The 20,719-nt window shown below is 46.9% G+C and overlaps 2 protein-coding genes across 2 annotated transcripts; both read right to left on the bottom strand.

The window, feature by feature from the left end:
* Nucleotides 1-248: 248 nt before the first annotated feature.
* LOC117188470 (protein regulator of cytokinesis 1-like) lies at nt 249-2,404 on the bottom strand. The gene has a single exon (XM_033392383.1). It carries the CDS (start codon nt 2,402-2,404, stop codon nt 359-361), a length of 2,046 nt encoding a protein of 681 aa, XP_033248274.1. The 3' UTR covers nt 249-358.
* A 3,239-nt stretch (nt 2,405-5,643) lies between these two features.
* Nucleotides 5,644-7,799, bottom strand: LOC117188469 (protein regulator of cytokinesis 1-like). The gene has a single exon (XM_033392382.1). The coding sequence runs from the start codon at nt 7,797-7,799 to the stop codon at nt 5,754-5,756; it is 2,046 nt and encodes a 681-aa protein (XP_033248273.1). The 3' UTR covers nt 5,644-5,753.
* Nucleotides 7,800-20,719: the final 12,920 nt, after the last annotated feature.

The following is a 20,719-nucleotide window of genomic DNA, read 5'->3' as shown; positions in this document are numbered from 1 at the left end:
TTTAGACTTAATTTTTGTTAGTTCGGATATAGATTGCCATGTTACATGTTGCGAACTCCCCATCGCGGAATGTGACATGCATCATATGCCGTTGGAATTCTTAGTCAATTTCCATTTTTATTCGCCCTGGGCGGAACCATATTATGAATGCTTCTTTTCTAGTGTAAGCCTGAATGCTTGTGTGGTTCGGTTGTCCTTCTTGAAGATAATTTAATTTTTATTGGGCCAACATCGAAAGTAAATGAAACAGAGATAAACAGATAAAGGTACATAAAATAAAATCAAACATAAAACGCAAATAAAAATTCCAAATTCCAAAAATATAGGTACATTTTAGTAGTAATTTCGATAGATAATCTCATCGTGGATTCGGCCACATGCGACTTTCACGTGGCGACGGGAGCTTCAATTGATTGCCAAATCGAGGCCTCTCCTCCTGATTGACCGCCTGCTTTGACGGTGTGTTGGCGGCCGACGCCACCGAATTGTGGTTTACGAGGACATGGCGAATTCGTGGCACAGCCACGCGATTGCGCTGATGCTGAGCCCCGCCGACGGGCAGCACTGAGGAGCGACTCGTGGGCACAAATTCGTCATAGGAGATCCCGGCTTCGCGGTCATTTTCAGTGGTCTCATCGGTCATATACTCGGAATCGCTGGGCGATCTTGTATCCGGCACCGCTGATTTTGTGCGTGGCTTCTTTTTCGAGCGTGTGCCAAGGCTGCGTCTGCCCAATCCCCCGCTGCGACGCAATGTGTTGTCCAGGACGCGGACCCGCCTTAGTGGCGACTTGGACGCCTTCAGCTGGCTGTTGGCCAGCCGATACCCCGAAGAGCTGGCGGCTGCTGATGGATTTAGTCGCTTGTGCAGATTCCCAGTGCTCTTGGTCATATTGGGAGTGATCAGCTGGATTGTTGGGGTCTTGCGCAACGACATTGTCGAGGTCGACATTGAGGACATGTTCTTCAAAGTTCGGGGCGTGCGAGGGGCCGTTGAACCGGCAGTCGGCGGTGGCATCATCAATTTGCTGCTGCTGCCCGTCCTCGTGGTGGGCGGGGCCTTCTTGCGGGCCGAGCTCTGCTTGGCCTGCCGATAGTTCTCCCATTCGCCAGCCATCAGCTCCAGTATGTTCTCGCCATAAACCAGAAACGGGCCATGCGATTGCACCTCATAGGCGTGCACCAGTTCAGTGATCTGCTGCTCAATCTTGGGCAGCTTCGAGATGGCCTTGCGTTCCTTTTCCTCTTTAAGGAGCTGGCCGCCACGATTTTTGAAACGATTCGGCTCGTTGGCCTTTGCCTCTAGAGCCTGCATGCGGGACCAAAGTTCTGCACGGCTCTCGTACAGATCGAAAATCTCCTTGTTGCACGTGTAGAAGCTCTTCAGATCATCCAGCTCCAGCTCGTGCAGCTCCAACAGGTCTTCGTTGTAATACTTATTGTAGTAGTTGGAGAAACGCTTGCGCTCCTGCTGGCTCTTGAGCGTTAGATCCCACCACTTGCTTATCTCGACGCGCAGCTGCTCGATGAACGTCTTGGGGTTCTGGCTGCGCAGTGCCTGGCAGCGCTGCAGCTCCGAATGGAGGATGTCATAGGTGCGCTGCGTATTCTCGGTGCACTCGCGCACTCGTCGCATGGCGCTCTCGTCCGTCTCCTGGAGGCGATCCCACAGCACGTAGATCTTCTCGCGCATGTCATGGATTTTGGAGCGCAGCTCCTGGATCTGCTCGGCATAACTGTTGCGCATCTGCCGCAGCCGCTCTAGTGTCTCTGGTGTTAGATTGTGGCTCAGATCGTTCAGTAGGCGATCCTCTGCATCGGTCTGGGGCATCAGCTCGAGCATCTTCATGTCATGCTTGATGGCCTTGCGCAGCTGGTCCAGCTCCGTCTGGCGCACTGCGCGCTGAGAGCGCAGGTTGTCGAGATGGTCGCGAAAGCCGTCCATCTCATCGGGCAGGGGCAGCGGGTCCGCCAGTAGAGGGAGCGGCAGTGCGCCCAGCTCTTCGCAGAGCTGCTCCTGCTGGAGCAGCAGCTCCCCGATCTCCGCCCGACGTTTCGAGAGCTCCTCGCGCAGATGCTCAATGCTTTTGTCCAGCTTCAGCTGCCATATGATCAGTGGCACATCGTCGGGCCTCTGACCAATGTCCACCGTCTCATGGAGGAGTCGGGTGAGGTCGCTGGCCTCGGCTCGGAGTGCGGCTATGTCATCCAGGATGGCCGCCTGCTTCTCCCGCGACTCGGTCAGCAGATCCGTATAGAAATTATCCGCGTGCGCCTTGAGTTTGTGCAGAAAGTCCTCGCATGTCTTCGGCTCGAACATGAGGGACCACATTGAATGGAGCTGCTCCACATGCTCGCCAGTCATCTCAAGGATCTCTCCCTTGATGGAGGTTGGGTCAACCATAGCCAATAGGAATGGGTCTTGTATTCGCGAATGGAAGGAATTTATTTGATGTGTGCAGGATTTCGATTGCACAATGTGTTGCTCAAGGAAAATGCCTCCGCACAGATAAGTGACGCCTCTCGTGTTGGCACAAATTGCACAATGAAAATTTTGTGTGCTTGATTTGACTCATGCCTCAAAGCACAAAACAAGTTGATTCTGATTGATGTGCGGCCAAAAAAACACCTACTTTATATTGCAAATAAGTTCCTTCAAGGTTTTCCAGTTGTAAAGATAATTTAGGATGAGAAATGTGTTTACTAAAGCAGAATGCCACCGCACAGACTCGAATGACGCCAGACAAAATTTCGGTAAATTCAAAATGATGCTATTAGGGATAATATGTTAAATGTTAATTGGGCTTCTGTTCTCTCGCATCCTAGTGTAGACACGTCCTATAATGTTTTCCTGCATACGGTCCGTCGTATTATTGGTAACAATGCTTCCAAAAGGGTGCATGGCTCCTATAGACTGCCGTGGTATACGAAGGGTGTTATGAAATATAAGAATCTTCGTAATAAGTACTTTAAACGATTTGGTAAGACCCGGGACCCTGTAGATTGGGCAAGGTATGTGCAACATAAGAGGGAGTTTGCTTTTTTAGGCAAATTTTTGTATAACCAATATATTGCCGACGTTGAGAGGGAACTTTAAGTCAATCCCAGGTCTTTTTGGCATTTTATAAAGTCCAAAAGGTCAACGAGCTCTCTTCCTTCCGTTATGAACCTGGGCAGCTTAAGCGCTAATACGGATAATGGTATAGCAAACCTTTTTTCTTCTTTCTTTAGCTCAAATTTTGAGCCATACGCAGCTTGGCACAGTTTCGATGTCTTAAACTCTATACCCTCGGTGGTCAATATTGGTACACTCGATGTATCGGAAGAGGACATTTTGGTGGCAATTGATGAATTCGATAATTCTAATAAACCCGACTGTGATGGCATTTCTGCCTTCCTGCTTCGCAACTGTGTTGTAGCGTTCTGTGAACCTCTCAAAATTCTATTCACAAATTCGCTGTTAACGGGTCAGTTTATTGGTAAGTGGAAAGCTGCCACGATTACGCCAATTTTTAAGAGAGGTACCAAAAATCTCATTTCCAATTATAGACCAATTGCCAAACTCAGCAATGTTTCAAAACTTCTAGAGCGAATCATTGCCAGAAAAATCACCTTCCTCATGAAATCCTACATTAGCCCAAATCAGCATGGTTTTATGCCGGGTAGATCAACAACCACTAATCTCATTGCTTTCAGTAATTTCTGCACTCGTGTCTTTGAAATGCACTCTCAAGTCGACGTTGTGTATACTGACTTTGCTAAAGCCTTTGACAAAGTCTCCCACTGGGCTTTAATAGCCAAGCTGCATCGGTTGGGGATTCATTCCTGCCTGCTCAGTTGGTTTAGGTCGTATCTTGAGCGGCGAGAGTATGTCGTATTGATAAATGGAAAGCCTTCGGCCCCATTCTTGGCTACTTCCGGCCTTCCACAGGGAAGTGCACTTGGTCCACTTCTGTTCTTAATTATACCCGATACTCAAAATGAGTATTGGGGTATATTAGATTTGTGGTAAAAGTGGATGTGTGTAACGTCCAAAAGGAATCGTTTCCGACCCATAAAGTATATATATTCTTGATCAGCATCAATAGCCGAGTCGATTGAGCCATGTCTGTCTGTCCGTCTGTCCGTCTGTCCGTCCGTCCGTCTGTCCGTCTGTCCGTCCCCTTCAGCGCCTAGTGCTCAAAGACTATAAGAGCGAGAGCAACGATGTTTTGGATCCAGACTTCTGTGATATGTCACTGCTACAAGAATATTTCAAAACTTTGCCCCGCCCACTTCCGCAACCACAAAAGGCGAAAATCTGTGGCATCCACAATTTCGACGATACGAGAAAACTAAAAACGCAGAATCGTAGAAGATGACTATATCTTCTAGAGTGCAAAATCTGAACCAGATCGTATAATTATTATAGCCAGAATCAAGAAAACAATTTCATTTTTTCTCGCCCTGTCTCTCTCTAACACACACGTAGCATAGGCGGCTTTGCTTAGAGTAAAACATTAGCGCCTAGATCTCAGAGACTATAAAAGCTAGAGCAACCAAATTTGGTATCCACACTCCTAATATATCGGACCGAGACGAGTTTGTTTCAAAATTTCGCCACACCCCCTTCCGCCCCCGCAAAGGATGAAAATCTGGGGATATTCACGAATCTCAGAGACTATTAAGGCTAGAGTAACCAAATTTGGTATCCGCACTCCTGTTAGATCTCACTATAAAACGTATATCTCAAAATTTCGCCCCACCCCCTTCCGCCCACACAAAGGACGAAAATCTGTTGCATCCACAATATTGAGGATACGAGAAAACTAAAAACGCAGAATCATAGATAATGATCATATATATCAGATTGCTGAATCTGGATCAGATCAGATCATTTTTATAGCCAAAAGGAACAAATCAATTTGCACTGGCTACGCAGCACCCGACGTCACGCTCAGACTGATTTTCTGTCTCTCTCGCACGCACTCCTTGTCGTGTCGTTTAATATTAGCGGCGTCTGCCGGAGGAGAGCCATACTGACTTAGTATCGGGTATAACTGTAGAGTTGCGGTCTCCACAGCAACTCACAACGTTCCCCCTCGTTCTTTCTGTTTTGTTCTATGGAAATATAAATGAAGTTTAAATGTATTTGCGAAAAGTAATGCAAGATACCGCACGATACCACTTCCATTCCACTTGATTCCCTCTGACACTAATACCCAACTGCTTAAGAACTATTAAAGCCGCCGGCGTGCTCAATTCAATTTGGGTTCGTTGGTATGGTCCGGCGATCCGCAATCGTCGGCTATGATACCTAGTAATGTACATTTGCCGAACGAGATTCTTTTCCTAGATGACTGTTTTAGTATGGGCTTATCCCAAGTAAATAATGTTTTTAATAGGCTTAATAAGATTTTAGACTTAATTTTTGTTAGTTCGGATATAGATTGCCATGTTACATGTTGCGAACTCCCCATCGCGGAATGTGACATGCATCATATGCCGTTGGAATTCTTAGTCAATTTCCATTTTTATTCGCCCTGGGCGGAACCATATTATGAATGCTTCTTTTCTAGTGTAAGCCTGAATGCTTGTGTGGTTCGGTTGTCCTTCTTGAAGATAATTTAATTTTTATTGGGCCAACATCGAAATAAATGAAACAGAGATAAACAGATAAAGGTACATAAAATAAAATCAAACATAAAACGCAAATAAAAATTCCAAATTCCAAAAATATAGGTACATTTTAGTAGTAATTTCGATAGATAATCTCATCGTGGATTCGGCCACATGCGACTTTCACGTGGCGACGGGAGCTTCAATTGATTGCCAAATCGAGGCCTCTCCTCCTGATTGACCGCCTGCTTTGACGGTGTGTTGGCGGCCGACGCCACCGAATTGTGGTTTACGAGGACATGGCGAATTCGTGGCACAGCCACGCGATTGCGCTGATGCTGAGCCCCGCCGACGGGCAGCACTGAGGAGCGACTCGTGGGCACAAATTCGTCATAGGAGATCCCGGCTTCGCGGTCATTTTCAGTGGTCTCATCGGTCATATACTCGGAATCGCTGGGCGATCTTGTATCCGGCACCGCTGATTTTGTGCGTGGCTTCTTTTTCGAGCGTGTGCCAAGGCTGCGTCTGCCCAATCCCCCGCTGCGACGCAATGTGTTGTCCAGGACGCGGACCCGCCTTAGTGGCGACTTGGACGCCTTCAGCTGGCTGTTGGCCAGCCGATACCCCGAAGAGCTGGCGGCTGCTGATGGATTTAGTCGCTTGTGCAGATTCCCAGTGCTCTTGGTCATATTGGGAGTGATCAGCTGGATTGTTGGGGTCTTGCGCAACGACATTGTCGAGGTCGACATTGAGGACATGTTCTTCAAAGTTCGGGGCGTGCGAGGGGCCGTTGAACCGGCAGTCGGCGGTGGCATCATCAATTTGCTGCTGCTGCCCGTCCTCGTGGTGGGCGGGGCCTTCTTGCGGGCCGAGCTCTGCTTGGCCTGCCGATAGTTCTCCCATTCGCCAGCCATCAGCTCCAGTATGTTCTCGCCATAAACCAGAAACGGGCCATGCGATTGCACCTCATAGGCGTGCACCAGTTCAGTGATCTGCTGCTCAATCTTGGGCAGCTTCGAGATGGCCTTGCGTTCCTTTTCCTCTTTAAGGAGCTGGCCGCCACGATTTTTGAAACGATTCGGCTCGTTGGCCTTTGCCTCTAGAGCCTGCATGCGGGACCAAAGTTCTGCACGGCTCTCGTACAGATCGAAAATCTCCTTGTTGCACGTGTAGAAGCTCTTCAGATCATCCAGCTCCAGCTCGTGCAGCTCCAACAGGTCTTCGTTGTAATACTTATTGTAGTAGTTGGAGAAACGCTTGCGCTCCTGCTGGCTCTTGAGCGTTAGATCCCACCACTTGCTTATCTCGACGCGCAGCTGCTCGATGAACGTCTTGGGGTTCTGGCTGCGCAGTGCCTGGCAGCGCTGCAGCTCCGAATGGAGGATGTCATAGGTGCGCTGCGTATTCTCGGTGCACTCGCGCACTCGTCGCATGGCGCTCTCGTCCGTCTCCTGGAGGCGATCCCACAGCACGTAGATCTTCTCGCGCATGTCATGGATTTTGGAGCGCAGCTCCTGGATCTGCTCGGCATAACTGTTGCGCATCTGCCGCAGCCGCTCTAGTGTCTCTGGTGTTAGATTGTGGCTCAGATCGTTCAGTAGGCGATCCTCTGCATCGGTCTGGGGCATCAGCTCGAGCATCTTCATGTCATGCTTGATGGCCTTGCGCAGCTGGTCCAGCTCCGTCTGGCGCACTGCGCGCTGAGAGCGCAGGTTGTCGAGATGGTCGCGAAAGCCGTCCATCTCATCGGGCAGGGGCAGCGGGTCCGCCAGTAGAGGGAGCGGCAGTGCGCCCAGCTCTTCGCAGAGCTGCTCCTGCTGGAGCAGCAGCTCCCCGATCTCCGCCCGACGTTTCGAGAGCTCCTCGCGCAGATGCTCAATGCTTTTGTCCAGCTTCAGCTGCCATATGATCAGTGGCACATCGTCGGGCCTCTGACCAATGTCCACCGTCTCATGGAGGAGTCGGGTGAGGTCGCTGGCCTCGGCTCGGAGTGCGGCTATGTCATCCAGGATGGCCGCCTGCTTCTCCCGCGACTCGGTCAGCAGATCCGTATAGAAATTATCCGCGTGCGCCTTGAGTTTGTGCAGAAAGTCCTCGCATGTCTTCGGCTCGAACATGAGGGACCACATTGAATGGAGCTGCTCCACATGCTCGCCAGTCATCTCAAGGATCTCTCCCTTGATGGAGGTTGGGTCAACCATAGCCAATAGGAATGGGTCTTGTATTCGCGAATGGAAGGAATTTATTTGATGTGTGCAGGATTTCGATTGCACAATGTGTTGCTCAAGGAAAATGCCTCCGCACAGATAAGTGACGCCTCTCGTGTTGGCACAAATTGCACAATGAAAATTTTGTGTGCTTGATTTGACTCATGCCTCAAAGCACAAAACAAGTTGATTCTGATTGATGTGCGGCCAAAAAAACACCTACTTTATATTGCAAATAAGTTCCTTCAAGGTTTTCCAGTTGTAAAGATAATTTAGGATGAGAAATGTGTTTACTAAAGCAGAATGCCACCGCACAGACTCGAATGACGCCAGACAAAATTTCGGTAAATTCAAAATGATGCTATTAGGGATAATATGTTAAATGTTAATTGGGCTTCTGTTCTCTCGCATCCTAGTGTAGACACGTCCTATAATGTTTTCCTGCATACGGTCCGTCGTATTATTGGTAACAATGCTTCCAAAAGGGTGCATGGCTCCTGTTTGAGATGCCAAGCTTTTTTGGCACCTATGTGTTTCAAAAATGAAAAGAGATTTTGGGTTAAACTTTATAATTCGTATTTAATCTTGGTGGCTTAGCGGAAGCCGATTGCTTGCTATTGCCAGATAAACTTTATGCGAGATCGATATGCAACCAATGCGCAGAGGGGTTAGCATAGAACTAAACTATAGACGACGGCGTTAGATCAAAGTGATTGCCGAAGTGGCGGCAGCAGATCAAAGTAGTTGCCGAAGTGGCGGCGGCAGAGAGCCCCTTTAGCGGGAGAGCGCAGCAGCTCTGCAGAACGTCAACGTTTTACAACATAGGCGGCTCTCTCTGCTCATACAATAATAATGTTAAAGTTACGGTTATTCTTCAGCGGCTGGCCCGAACATACTCCCCCCGTTGGGAGCTAGTCTCTCAACAGATTCCTTAAGGGGCAGCAAACATAGCCGAGTGACGGCCCTCCTGATGTTTCCTGAGGATGTCTTCAGGTCAGCGACGCGACACACTCTGTCCTTGCCCAAAACGACATCGACCACTCTAGCCAGTGGCCAACGCATTGGAGGAAGATTTTCGTCCTTCACCAGAACGAGGTCGTTCTTGCAGATGCGCGGGGGTACGCCACTTCGCGCGCTCTTGCAAAAGAGTGAGATACTCTTCGCGCCAACGGCTCCAAAATATTTGCTGTAGTTGGGTGACCCGGTGCCAGCCATCCAGACGATTGTAGTTCAGCTTCGTTAGGTCAGGCTCGAGGATTTGCCCATGGGGGCCGCCTAAAAGCAGATGAGCAGGAGTCAAAACGTCTAAATCATCAGGATTTTCTGAAAGCGAGAGCAAAGGGCGAGAGTTAACAATTGCAGTGATCTGACAGATCAGAGTGCGCATCTCGTCGAAGCTAAGCACAGATGGTCCAACTGAGCGGTACAGGTGATATTTTGCGGTCTTCACGGCCGCTTCCCACAACCCGCCAAAATGCGGAGAGCGAGGTGGGATGAAACGCCAGTCGATCGAGTCAGCCAAGCAAGATTCGTGGACCTCCTTCATATGCGGTTCGCTCAGACAAAGCTTCTTTAGCTCCAGAAGCTCGTTCTTGGCCCCAACGAAGTTTGTCGCATTGTCCGACCAAATTTGACTTGGCCTTCCTCGAGTGGAAGTAAAACGCTTTAGTGCGCCTAGAAACGATGCGGTGGTCAAATCCTTTACGAGCTCCATGTGTATAGCCTTAGAAGTGAAACAGATGAATACGCTAATGTAGCACTTGATCGGAGGCCTCGTGCGGATTTCTGATCGGTAGAAAAAAGGTCCACAGTAATCTACTCCAGTGACTTCAAAAGCTCGAGATCCTTCCAAACGTTCCTTAGGTAGGTCTCCCATGATTTGTTCGACCATGCGCGGCCTAGTCCTGAAGCATCTCACACATCTGCTGACGACCCTTGACACTGCCTTAACACCTCCAATGGGCCAATATTCCAGCCGAATTTTGGATAGCAAGGCGCGAGGTCCGGCATGGAGGTTTCTTTCATGATAATATCTTATCAGCGCAAAGGTAATGGAATGTCCCTTTGGCAGAATGAGCGGGTGCTGAGCGTCAAATCCTAGCGATGAGTTGCCAAGACGACCTCCAACTCTAAGTAGTCCAGAATGATCGATGAACGGGTTGAGCGAACTAATAGAACTGGATTTCATGACTTGACCATTGCGCCGAATCTCCTTTATGTCCATCCACAAATTTGCCAGCTGAATGTGTCGAATTAGAAGATGCGTTCCTTGCCGAATATCAGAAACGGTGAGTCCTGGATGCCTAAGACGATGTATAAATTTATGCATGTAGGCGAATGTGCGCTGCATGCGAAAGAATGAATTCGCAAATTTGCATCCGGACGTGAGATCGGCATGTGGAGACGTGATTAGCAATCCTCTCTTGCGAAGCTCCAAAGTTGCTATGTTGTTAGATGGAGATACAGGCCACTTATCCTTGGAGCCTAGCAAAAAGGATGGGCCGTGAAACCATAGCTCTGACTGGATAAGATGGTTGGGAAGCGAGCCTCTCGAGAGAATATCAGCAGGATTTAAAGATGTGGGAACATAGCGCCATTCCATGGCTGCCGTCAACTCCTGAATTGATGCCACTCGATTTGCCACGAAAACTTGAAATTTAGCTGGCTCGTCCCTAATCCAAGATAATGCTGTTGACGAATCCGACCAGCAATAGAACCGACCTGTAAAGATTCCCATGTCCTTTACATTCTGCATGATTTTCGCAAGCAAATGGGCTCCACTTAATTCCAGCTTAGGAATCGATATAGTCTTTAGCGGCGCCACTCGCGACTTTGAGCACAAAACGTGGCTCAAAGACTGGGCTTCCCTGGACACGACATACACGCAAGCGCCATATGCTTCTAAGCTGGCATCACAGAATCCGTGAACTTCTGTAGCCACACTAGAACGAAGAACCAAGCGAGGAAATGAGATCCGAGAAATGCTTGCCAAACTATTTCTCAAGTCCATCCAAGTTGAATGCAACGCTGAGGGTAGGCTTTCATCCCAATCCAAATTTTCTCTCCAAAGCTGCTGAAGGAAGATTTTGCACCTGACAATGACTGGATTTATCAATCCAAGAGGGTCGTAGAACCGCGCAATCGGAGATAAAACCGACCGCTTTGATGGCTTTGAGTTTGTGTCCAGTGCGGACAAGGCAAAAAGCAGCTGATCCGAAGCAGGGTCCCACGCTAAACCGAGAGTTTTGGCAATGTCGCTTCCATCATTAAACTTTAGGAACTTCTCTATGTCATCTTCAGGGGTTCCCTCAAGTACTTCCTGGTGACTGGAGCACCATTTCCTAAGTCTAAAATTACCTCGGGACAGTAAAGCTGATGTTTGGTGCATCTTGTCCATGACCTGTGCGACCGAATTACCGCCCGAAATAAGGTCATCCACGTAAAACTCCTGCCGCAGAGCAGCTGAGCCAAGAGGGTAGGACTCACCCTCGTCGATGGCCAGCTGGTGCATTGCGCGGACCGCTAAAAATGATGCAGCCCTCGTCCCGTATGTGACGGTGTCTAATGTGTAGACTTGAACCTCGGACTCGATGGAATCTCGCCATAGGATGCACTGATACAAATTGTCGGGTGGAGACACTCGTACGCAGCGGTACATTTTACAAATGTCCCAGTGAGAGCGACTGGATATGTTCGAAAGCGAATCAATATGTTAAACAATGCAGGCTGAATAACAGGGCCTGTCATCATCACATCATTTAGAGAATATCCAGTTGATGTAGCTGCGGATCCGTCGAAAACGACACGGAGTTTTGTCGTCGTACTGTCCTCCTTTAGGACACAGTGATGAGGCAAGAAATATTAGCAGAGACTACGGGAATCAGGGTTGACTTGGTGCATATGATGCAAATCAATGTACTCCCTCATAAAGGCGGAATACCGCTCCTTGAGTGTAGGATTACGCTCCAGTTTTCGCTCCAGACTGATGAACCGTCGATAAGCCTGAGCATAAGATTCTCCTAAACGATCAGTATTGTTATTTAGCGGCAGACGAACTGCATACTCCCCGGATGGCAACCGTGAAAGGTGGCTTACGAAATGTGCTCACAATCGTCTTCTTCTTTGGTATTCAAACCAGCCTCTACACAATTCTCGACTTCCCAAAACATACGAAGAGTTTTATCCAACCTTGCTTCCATCTCAGCTATCGAATCTGGACAATTGTGCGTAGCCAAAAGCGCCGAGCTTGATACCTTCTGTCCACCGCCAGATACGATCCACCCAAGCCGGGTCTTCTGCAGAAGAGGCAGTCCATCGGTGAGTTTGATTTGCCCTACGCAGAGGAGATCATAAAAAACGCTCGCACCAATGAGAAGATCAACCCGTTGAGGATTGAAAAATGCAGGATCAGCGAGCTGAATTTTAGATGGAATACGCCAATCGGATACATTTACTGTCATACTTGGTTGAGAATCGGTAATCGTGGGGGCGATGAGAGCAGTAAGTGTAGTTGTGTAAGCAGAGGTGCGAGAATGCATACAAATGCTTATGGTGGATCCCTCAGTAGAAACGCTGGTATCGCCCAGCCCAGACACAAGTGCAGACGATTGAGTTCTCCTAAGCTGAAGCTGCTGGGCGAACCTGGATGTGACGAGATGCAGCTGCGATCCTGAATCTAAGATGGCACGACAAGGAACTAAAACGCCAGACCGATTCTTTACGAGAACCACGGCTGTAGCCAGAAGCACGACATCAGAGTGAAGACCTTGGGCAGCAAGAGAGGTAGACGAAGGTAGAGACGAGCTGCTAGCAGAATTTTGAGCAACGGAAAGAGTGTCCGGTTGAACAGCCAGATCGGGAGGAGTAATACCTGGGCAGCCTTGTGTTGTGGGCTGTATACTATCGAAGTGCAACAAACTATGATGCCTACCGCCGCATACTCGACATTTTCCACTATTGTATGCGCGGGTCCGGTGCCCCGGCTTTAGGCAATTGAAGCATAGGGAAAGCTTCTTCACTTCTTTGTGGCGCAGCAACGGTGAGAGATTTCCGAATATCTTGCACGAGTATATTCCATGGCCCGCTGAGTGGCAAAAGACGCATACAGACGGGTCGGCGGAAGAGTTGGAAGCTACAAACGTTTTCTTAACCTGCGTATAGGAATGGTTTTTTCCCACCTGATCGCTACTAGCGTGTGTCGCTGTAGCATATTCCAACCGCTCCATTTTCTGGCAGCGTTGCTGCAAGAATTCGAAGAATCTTTTTGATGTGTGCCTGGAAAACAAGTCTTTTGTTATTAAAGCGTTTATTAAGTATATCCAGAGTCGTACGATAATTGGCACTGGAGAGCTCTAACGATCGAACCGAATCCAAAGCCGCATCAGCGAGGCAAGAGCGAAGGTGCTGGAATTTCTCGATGTCACTGAGATCCGCATCCGCTTCAATCACCGATTTGAACATTGCCATAAAATCCGAGAACTCGACGTATCCACCAGAAAATTTAGGCACCTTCAGCTCAGGAAGTCGCTGCTTGTGAGCCATGATGATGGTACTATGTCCGGAATGGCTTGGCAGAGTCGTAGAATGGGCAGCGGCGTGTGACTGGCTTACTTTAACAGCAGCCAGCAACTCAGCTTTCAACGATATGAAAAGAGTATCGAAGATTTCGCGCAGCTCACTCCCAATCTCGTTTTGATCAAGAGCCTCCAACTCATTATGGGCCTTATTAAATTCCTCTCGAATTTCTGCCAACATATCAAGGCGCACCTCGACTTCCGCGGCGGTCAGCTTATCGATTTTATTCCCCGCGAAGGATTCGCCAAGCCTGTGCAATCGATCATATAATGACTGACTTTTACGCTTATACAGACTCAGTCTGGAATCAGCCACCACAATATTTCCGCCCGCGCCTGTATTCGGATCGTTGTCCATGTTAACCGTTGTGCAATTCGACACAACAACGGAAAATGAAATACCGCTTAAGCGACGATGTATAGACACGAGAGCGAGAATGCAAGACACGAAAAGTCAAGAACCGCGGCTGCAGCTGCGCAGAGAATGAGAGATTCGACGCTTAAAGTACCGGAATTTGTCTATAAATATTTCAGCCGCCCTCTCACTGAATTTGCACTTTAAACTGTTTTTCAACGTGCACCCAAATGTATTTGTTGGTAGTTAAACTACCCAACAACAAAATATTGTATAAATAATAAGTGTTTTAACGGAACGCGATTAAGCAATGGTTTTATATCACGTCGGGGTCACCAATGTTTGAGATGCCAAGCTTTTTTGGCACCTATGTGTTTCAAAAATGAAAAGAGATTTTGGGTTAAACTTTATAATTCGTATTTAATCTTGGTGGCTTAGCGGAAGCCGATTGCTTGCTATTGCCAGATAAACTTTATGCGAGATCGATATGCAACCAATGCGCAGAGGGGTTAGCATAGAACTAAACTATAGACGACGGCGTTAGATCAAAGTGATTGCCGAAGTGGCGGCAGCAGATCAAAGTAGTTGCCGAAGTGGCGGCGGCAGAGAGCCCCTTTAGCGGGAGAGCGCAGCAGCTCTGCAGAACGTCAACGTTTTACAACATAGGCGGCTCTCTCTGCTCATACAATAATAATGTTAAAGTTACGGTTATTCTTCAGCGGCTGGCCCGAACAGCTCCTATAGACTGCCGTGGTATACGAAGGGTATTCGTAATTCGTAATAAGTACTTTAAACGATTTGGTAAGACCCGGGACCCTGTAGATTGGGCAAGGTATGTGCAACATAAGAGGGAGTTTGCTTTTTTAGGCAAATTTTTGTATAACCAATATATTGCCGACGTTGAGAGGGAACTTTAAGTCAATCCCAGGTCTTTTTGGCATTTTATAAAGTCCAAAAGGTCAACGAGCTCTCTTCCTTCCGTTATGAACCTGGGCAGCTTGAGCGCTAATACGGATAATGGTATAGCAAACCTTTTTATACCCGATACTCAAAATGAGTATTGGGGTATATTAGATTTGTGGTAAAAGTGGATGTGTGTAACGTCCAGATGGAATCGTTTCCGACCCCATGAAGTATATATATTCTTGATCAGCATCAATAGCCGAGTCGATTGAGCCCTGTCTGTCCGTCCGTCCGTCCGTCCGTCCGTCCCCTTCAGCGCCTAGTGCTCAAAGACTATAAGAGCTAGAGCAACGATGTTTTGTATCCAGACTTCTGTGATATGTCACTGCTACAAAAATATTTCAAAACTTCGCCCCGCCCACTTCCGCCCCCACAAAGGACGAAAATCTGTGGCATCCACATTTTTAAAGATACGATAAAGCCAAAAACGCAGAATCGTAGAGGATGACTATATGTTCTAGAGTGTAAAATCTCAACCAGATCGTATAATTATTATAGCCAGAATCAAGAAAACAATTTCATTCTTTCTCGCTCTGTCTCTCTCTAACACACAGGTTTCATGGTCGGCTTTGCCAATTGCAAAATATGAGTTCAAGGATCTCAGAACCTATAAGAGCCAGAGCAACCAAATTTGGTATCCACACTCCTGTGATATCGGACCTTGACCGTTTTGTGTCCAAATTTCGCCACACCCCTTTCCGCCCCCGCAAAGGACGAAAATCTGTTGCATCCACAATATTGAGGATACGAGAAAACTAAAAACGCAGAATGATAGATAATGATCATATATATCAGATTGCTGAATCTGGATCAGATCAGATCATTTTTATAGCCAAAAGGAACAAATCAATTTGCACTGGCTACGCTGCGCCCGACGTCACGCTCAGACTGATTTTCTGTCTCTCTCGCACGCACTCTTTGTCGTGTGGTTTAATATTAGCGGCGTCTGCCGCAGGAAAGCCATACTGACTTAGTATCGGGTATAACTGTAGAGTTGCGGTGTACGCAGCAACTCACAACGTTCCCCCTCCTTTCTTCTTTCTTTAGCTCAAATTTTGAGCCATACGCAGCTTGGCACAGTTTCGATGTCTTAAACTCTATACCCTCGGTGGTCAATATTGGTACACTCGATGTATCGGAAGAGGACATTTTGGTGGCAATTGATGAATTCGATAATTCTAATAAACCCGACTGTGATGGCATTTCTGCCTTCCTGCTTCGCAACTGTGTTGTAGCGTTCTGTGAACCTCTCAAAATTCTATTCACAAATTCGCTGTTAACGGGTCAGATTATTGGTAAGTGGAAAGCTGCCACGATTACGCCAATTTTTAAGAGAGGTACCAAAAATCTCATTTCCAATTATAGACCAATTGCCAAACTCAGCAATGTTTCAAAACTTCTAGAGCGAATCATTGCCAGAAAAATCACCTTCCTCATGAAATCCTACATTAGCCCAAATCAGCATGGTTTTATGCCGGGTAGATCAACAACCACTAATCTCATTGCTTTCAGTAATTTCTGCACTCGTGTCTTTAAAATGCACTCTCAAGTCGACGTTGTGTATACTGACTTTGCTAAAGCCTTTGACAAAGTCTCCCACTGGGCTTTAATAGCCAAGCTGCATCGGTTGGGGATTCATTCCTGCCTGCTCAGTTGGTTTAGGTCGTATCTTGAGCGGCGAGAGTATGTCGTATTGATAAATGGAAAGCCTTCGGCCCCATTCTTGGCTACTTCCGGCCTTCCACAGGGAAGTGCACTTGGTCCACTTCTGTTCTTAATTTTTATTAACGACATATGTCTCAGCATTCAAGCTTCTGAGCATCTGCTTTATGCTGATGATCTTAAAATCTTCTGATCTGTCAAAACCTTAGGCGATAGTATCCTTCTGCAGCGCGACCTGGATAGAGTTGCTCGTTGGTGCAGACTTAATTCGCTCCCACTCAACATTAGTAAATGTTACTTTGTTTCTTTTAGCAAGCGTGTCTTTAATGTGCTGGCCTCATATTCAATAGATGGCCATCCTCTCTTAAAGCAGACGGAGATACTTGACCTCGGGTCTTATTTGACTCTAGATTTCTGTTTGTAGGGCATATGAATTTAATATTGCCAAAAGCCTATGCAATGTTCGGCTTTGTTAAGCGCAATTCATCCCAATTCAAGGACCCATATACAAGGCTCAGTCTGTACGCATTCCTTGTGCGCTCTCTCCTTGAGTACGCTTCCATGGTCTGGAATCCCACCGGGGTCGTCCAAATTTCGCGCATCGAACGACTCCAAAGAAAGTTTCTGAAATTTGCGCTCCAGCCTCTGCCATTTTCCATTCCGATGCCGTCCTATGAGTGCAGATGTCGCCTCGTGCATCTCTCCTCTCTCGAGGATCGTAGGACCATTGCGGCTCAAATATTTATTTTTGACCTTTTAGTGGGTAATATCGATTGCCCTGACTTACTTAGTAGGATTAGCTTCACTACGCCCGCCAGGAGCCTCAGGACCCATGCACCCTTTGCAGTTGATCTCCACCGGACCAATTATGGCTTTCATGAGCCCATCAGTAGGGCGCTTCGGCAGCACAATGCGCTGCCAGCTGGAATGCGCTTTGACTTTTGCCAGGTGAAGGGAACCGTCAGACGGTTGCTTGTGGATTTCTTCCTGCTACATAATTAATTTACTAATGTTATTTTTTTTATTTTTTAATATAGAAATAAGTTAGCCTAGCCAGTTAAGGATTTTTTGATTCCGTTGGCGAATAATAAATAAATAAATAAATTCTTGGTCTCTGTGATAAAACAATAAACTGAAAAATTTCGTTGTGATAGCCTTAAACAGATACTGACTAGATTCTGCATTCATTGGCGACTTAGATGAAAAATATTTCTTCAATTCTATAATATCCTTTTCCCCAGTATATGCAGAATGTTGCCCATTCCGTTCCATGTTATGTAATGGTAATGATTGGAACTGCAATGTTCTGCGAAAATTAGCCCTACCATCCCGACTGAGCCACTTTAATAGCCGAAAGCTGAAGACATTCGGACAGTCGCTAAAAGTGAAATACAAATACAAAAAAAACCGCAATTATTGGGCAATATCAACAAGACACATCCGGATATGCTTGTCGCAGCCGTTTTCTGTCCATCAAAATACTTGGCAGGGTACTCGCCATGTTTGGTCAGTTTAACGTACCCGGACTTGTACTAAATTTTGTATTGATGAGTAACTTTTAATATGTGTTTGATATAGACCACATGTTAGTCGGGTACCCTTTTCCACAGCTTGAAATAAGTCGTACGGAAAAATATGGAAACGGGTTTGGTAACTGAATCGGGTTGGAAACGGAAACGGCCAATAATAAAATCGTCAAAAGTGTGTTTCAATGTTATTATCCTCAAATTCGATGCGCCGCATTTTCTTTTTTAAAATCGTTTCAAATCTGCTTGGATAACAGAATTTGAATATTAATTCAATTAAATTAAATTAAATATAAATATTTTCACACGTATTCTGCGAGCAGTGGCTCTGGCATGTGGCCTTTGTAGCTCCTGCTGTTGCTGCAGTGGGTACTGCGGGCAGTGCGTGGGCCACGGCTGGTATGTTCACCGTGTTGTGCGATACTTTGGTATAGCAATTCGATTCCTACTATAGTTTAATTTTTTCTTATCCCGCGCCGCAGGACGGCCACTCGTGGGCCACCTCTCCTTGGGCTCTCCAGGAAAGATATCAAGTACCTCCCTCATGCCTCCTGCAATCTGTGAACGGGAGATCGAATTCCAATGTGTTGTAATAAGTTCGTACTCCGTCGCAGATCAGCCTTTTGTGTGGCTCTCTCACCGGCATTCGAGTCTTGCTAAATTGTTTGCACACACGTTTGGTCCGGGGGAAGACAGCAATATTTTCAGCAGGGGGGAAGCCCTGCCGTGTGCCGTTCCGAGTCGTGCCCCAGTTTTTGGAGAGGCGACGTCGGTGCTACCGTGAGTGCCTGCTGGTCTTGCAGTTGCAATTGCTGGGGCGTCTGCTGTTGGTTCCTGCTTCTGCTTCCTCCAGAGCGTCCTCCCAGGATATCGTTGATGGAATGCTTTGTGTTCATCTGCTGCTGCTGGTGGTGGCTCCCACATGGGATGTGTGGTGGCAGACCAGGCCACCAGGGCACTCCATCGACGGGATAGAGGGGATGCTGGCCAGGGACCTGCGGCCAGGTAAGGGCTGTCCAGGAGTGAAGGGGCGGCGGCGTCCAGGTGTTGGAGCTGCTGCGGCAGACCGGAAGTCAACAAGTTCAACACAGACTAAAGAAGATTCTCGAACAAAAGGTTCGTTTCTTTTATTAACTTCAACTTTATGCGAATGAGCCGTTCGTTTTAATCCTCGACGAGCTGCATGTTTGTTAGGAAAGGGAATGCTGCCAATGCCCTGTGCTGTGGGACAGCATTGACCCGCGCAAAAATTTGGCGAAGGAGTACACTGAAACTTAGGATGGATTTGGGGCCACTGCTGATCTATGGCAACAACAGAGATTTAAACATAAGCTTGATTCATATTTATTTCGAAGGATGATATGATGCGATGCGAGTGCATTCTCAATAATTCTGCGCTTTTAGTTTTCTCGTATCATTTAACTATATACTGGATACAAAATTAAGTTTCTCTAGCCTTTAAAGTCTCTGGGATCTAGGCGCTCATCGGTTCGCACAGACGGACATACATACATGGCTAAATCCATTCGGCTATTGATGCTGATCAAGAATATAAATACTTTATGAGGTCGGAAAAAATTAAAATTATCTAGCCTTGAAGGAAAGTGATTCATCAATCGGATAAAATTATGAGTTCGGAACTGAGGGTTATTCTTCATCGGCTTAACTCAGGCTGTTGAGCTGTTTCAATTGAGGGTTTTATTGGTAGATTAAGTGGGTTCAGGTGAAGAGGCGACTATGAGTAAATGCTTAAAGTACGCTTGTAAACATCAAATAAAACTTCCCATTACATTTTTATACCCGATACACAAAATGAGTATTGGGGTATATTAGATTTGTGGTAAAAGTGGATGTGTGTAACGTCCAGAAGGAATCGTTTCCGACCCCATAAAGTATATATATTCTTGATCAGCATCAATAGCCGAGTCGATTGAGCCCTGTCTGTCTGTTTGTCTGTCCGTCTGTCCGTCCGTCCGTCTGTCCGTCCCTATCAGCGCCTAGTGCTCAAAGACTATAAAAGCTAGAGCAACGACGTTTTATATCCGGTCTTCTGTGATATGTCACTGCTACAAGTATATTTCAAAACTTTGCCCCGCCCCCTTCCGCCCCCACGAAGGGCGAAAATCTGTGGCATCCACAAATTCAAAGATACGAGAAAACAGAAAACGCTGAATCGTAGGAGATGTCCATATCTTCTAGAGAGCAAAATCTGAACCAGATCGTATTATTATTATAGCCAGAATCAAGAAAACAATTTCATTCTTTCTCGCTCTGTCTCTCTCTAACACACAGGTTTCATGGTCGGTTTTGCCAATTGCAAAATATGAGTTCAGGGATCTCAGAACCTATAAAAGCCAGAGCAACCAAATTTGGTATCCACACTCCTGTGATATCGGACCTTGACCGTTTTGTTTCAAAATTTCGCCACACCCCCTTTCGCCCCCGCAAAGGACGAAAATCTGTGGCATCCACAAATCTCAGAGACTATTAAGGCTAGAGTAACCAAATTTGGTACTCACACTCCTTTAAGATGTCACTATAAAACGTATATCTCAAAATTTCGCCCCACCCCCTTCCGCCCACACAAAGTACGAAAATCTGTTGCATCCACAATATTGCAGATTCGAGAAAACTAAAAACGCAGAATCATAGATAATCATAGATCATAGATCTATCAGATTGCTGAATCTGGATCAGATCAGATCATTATTATAGCCAAAAGGAACAAATCAATTTGCAGTGGCTAAGCAGCGCCCGACGTCACGCTAAGACTGATTTTCTGTCTCTCTCGCACGCACTCTTTGTCGTGTCGTTCAATATTAGCGGCGTCTGCCA

Source organism: Drosophila miranda, chromosome 3 (assembly GCF_003369915.1).
Source record: "Drosophila miranda strain MSH22 chromosome 3, D.miranda_PacBio2.1, whole genome shotgun sequence".
NCBI lineage: Eukaryota > Metazoa > Arthropoda > Insecta > Diptera > Drosophilidae > Drosophila > Drosophila miranda.
Note: the sequence above shows the minus strand (reverse complement) of the source record. Positions and strands in the feature narration are given on the sequence as shown.

What these genes read in the sequence shown, in the direction of transcription:
- LOC117188470 (XM_033392383.1), bottom strand. Translation starts at nt 2,404, where the DNA reads ATGGTTGACCCAACCTCCATCAAGGGAGAGATCCTTGAGATGACTGGC.
- LOC117188469 (XM_033392382.1), bottom strand. Translation starts at nt 7,799, where the DNA reads ATGGTTGACCCAACCTCCATCAAGGGAGAGATCCTTGAGATGACTGGC.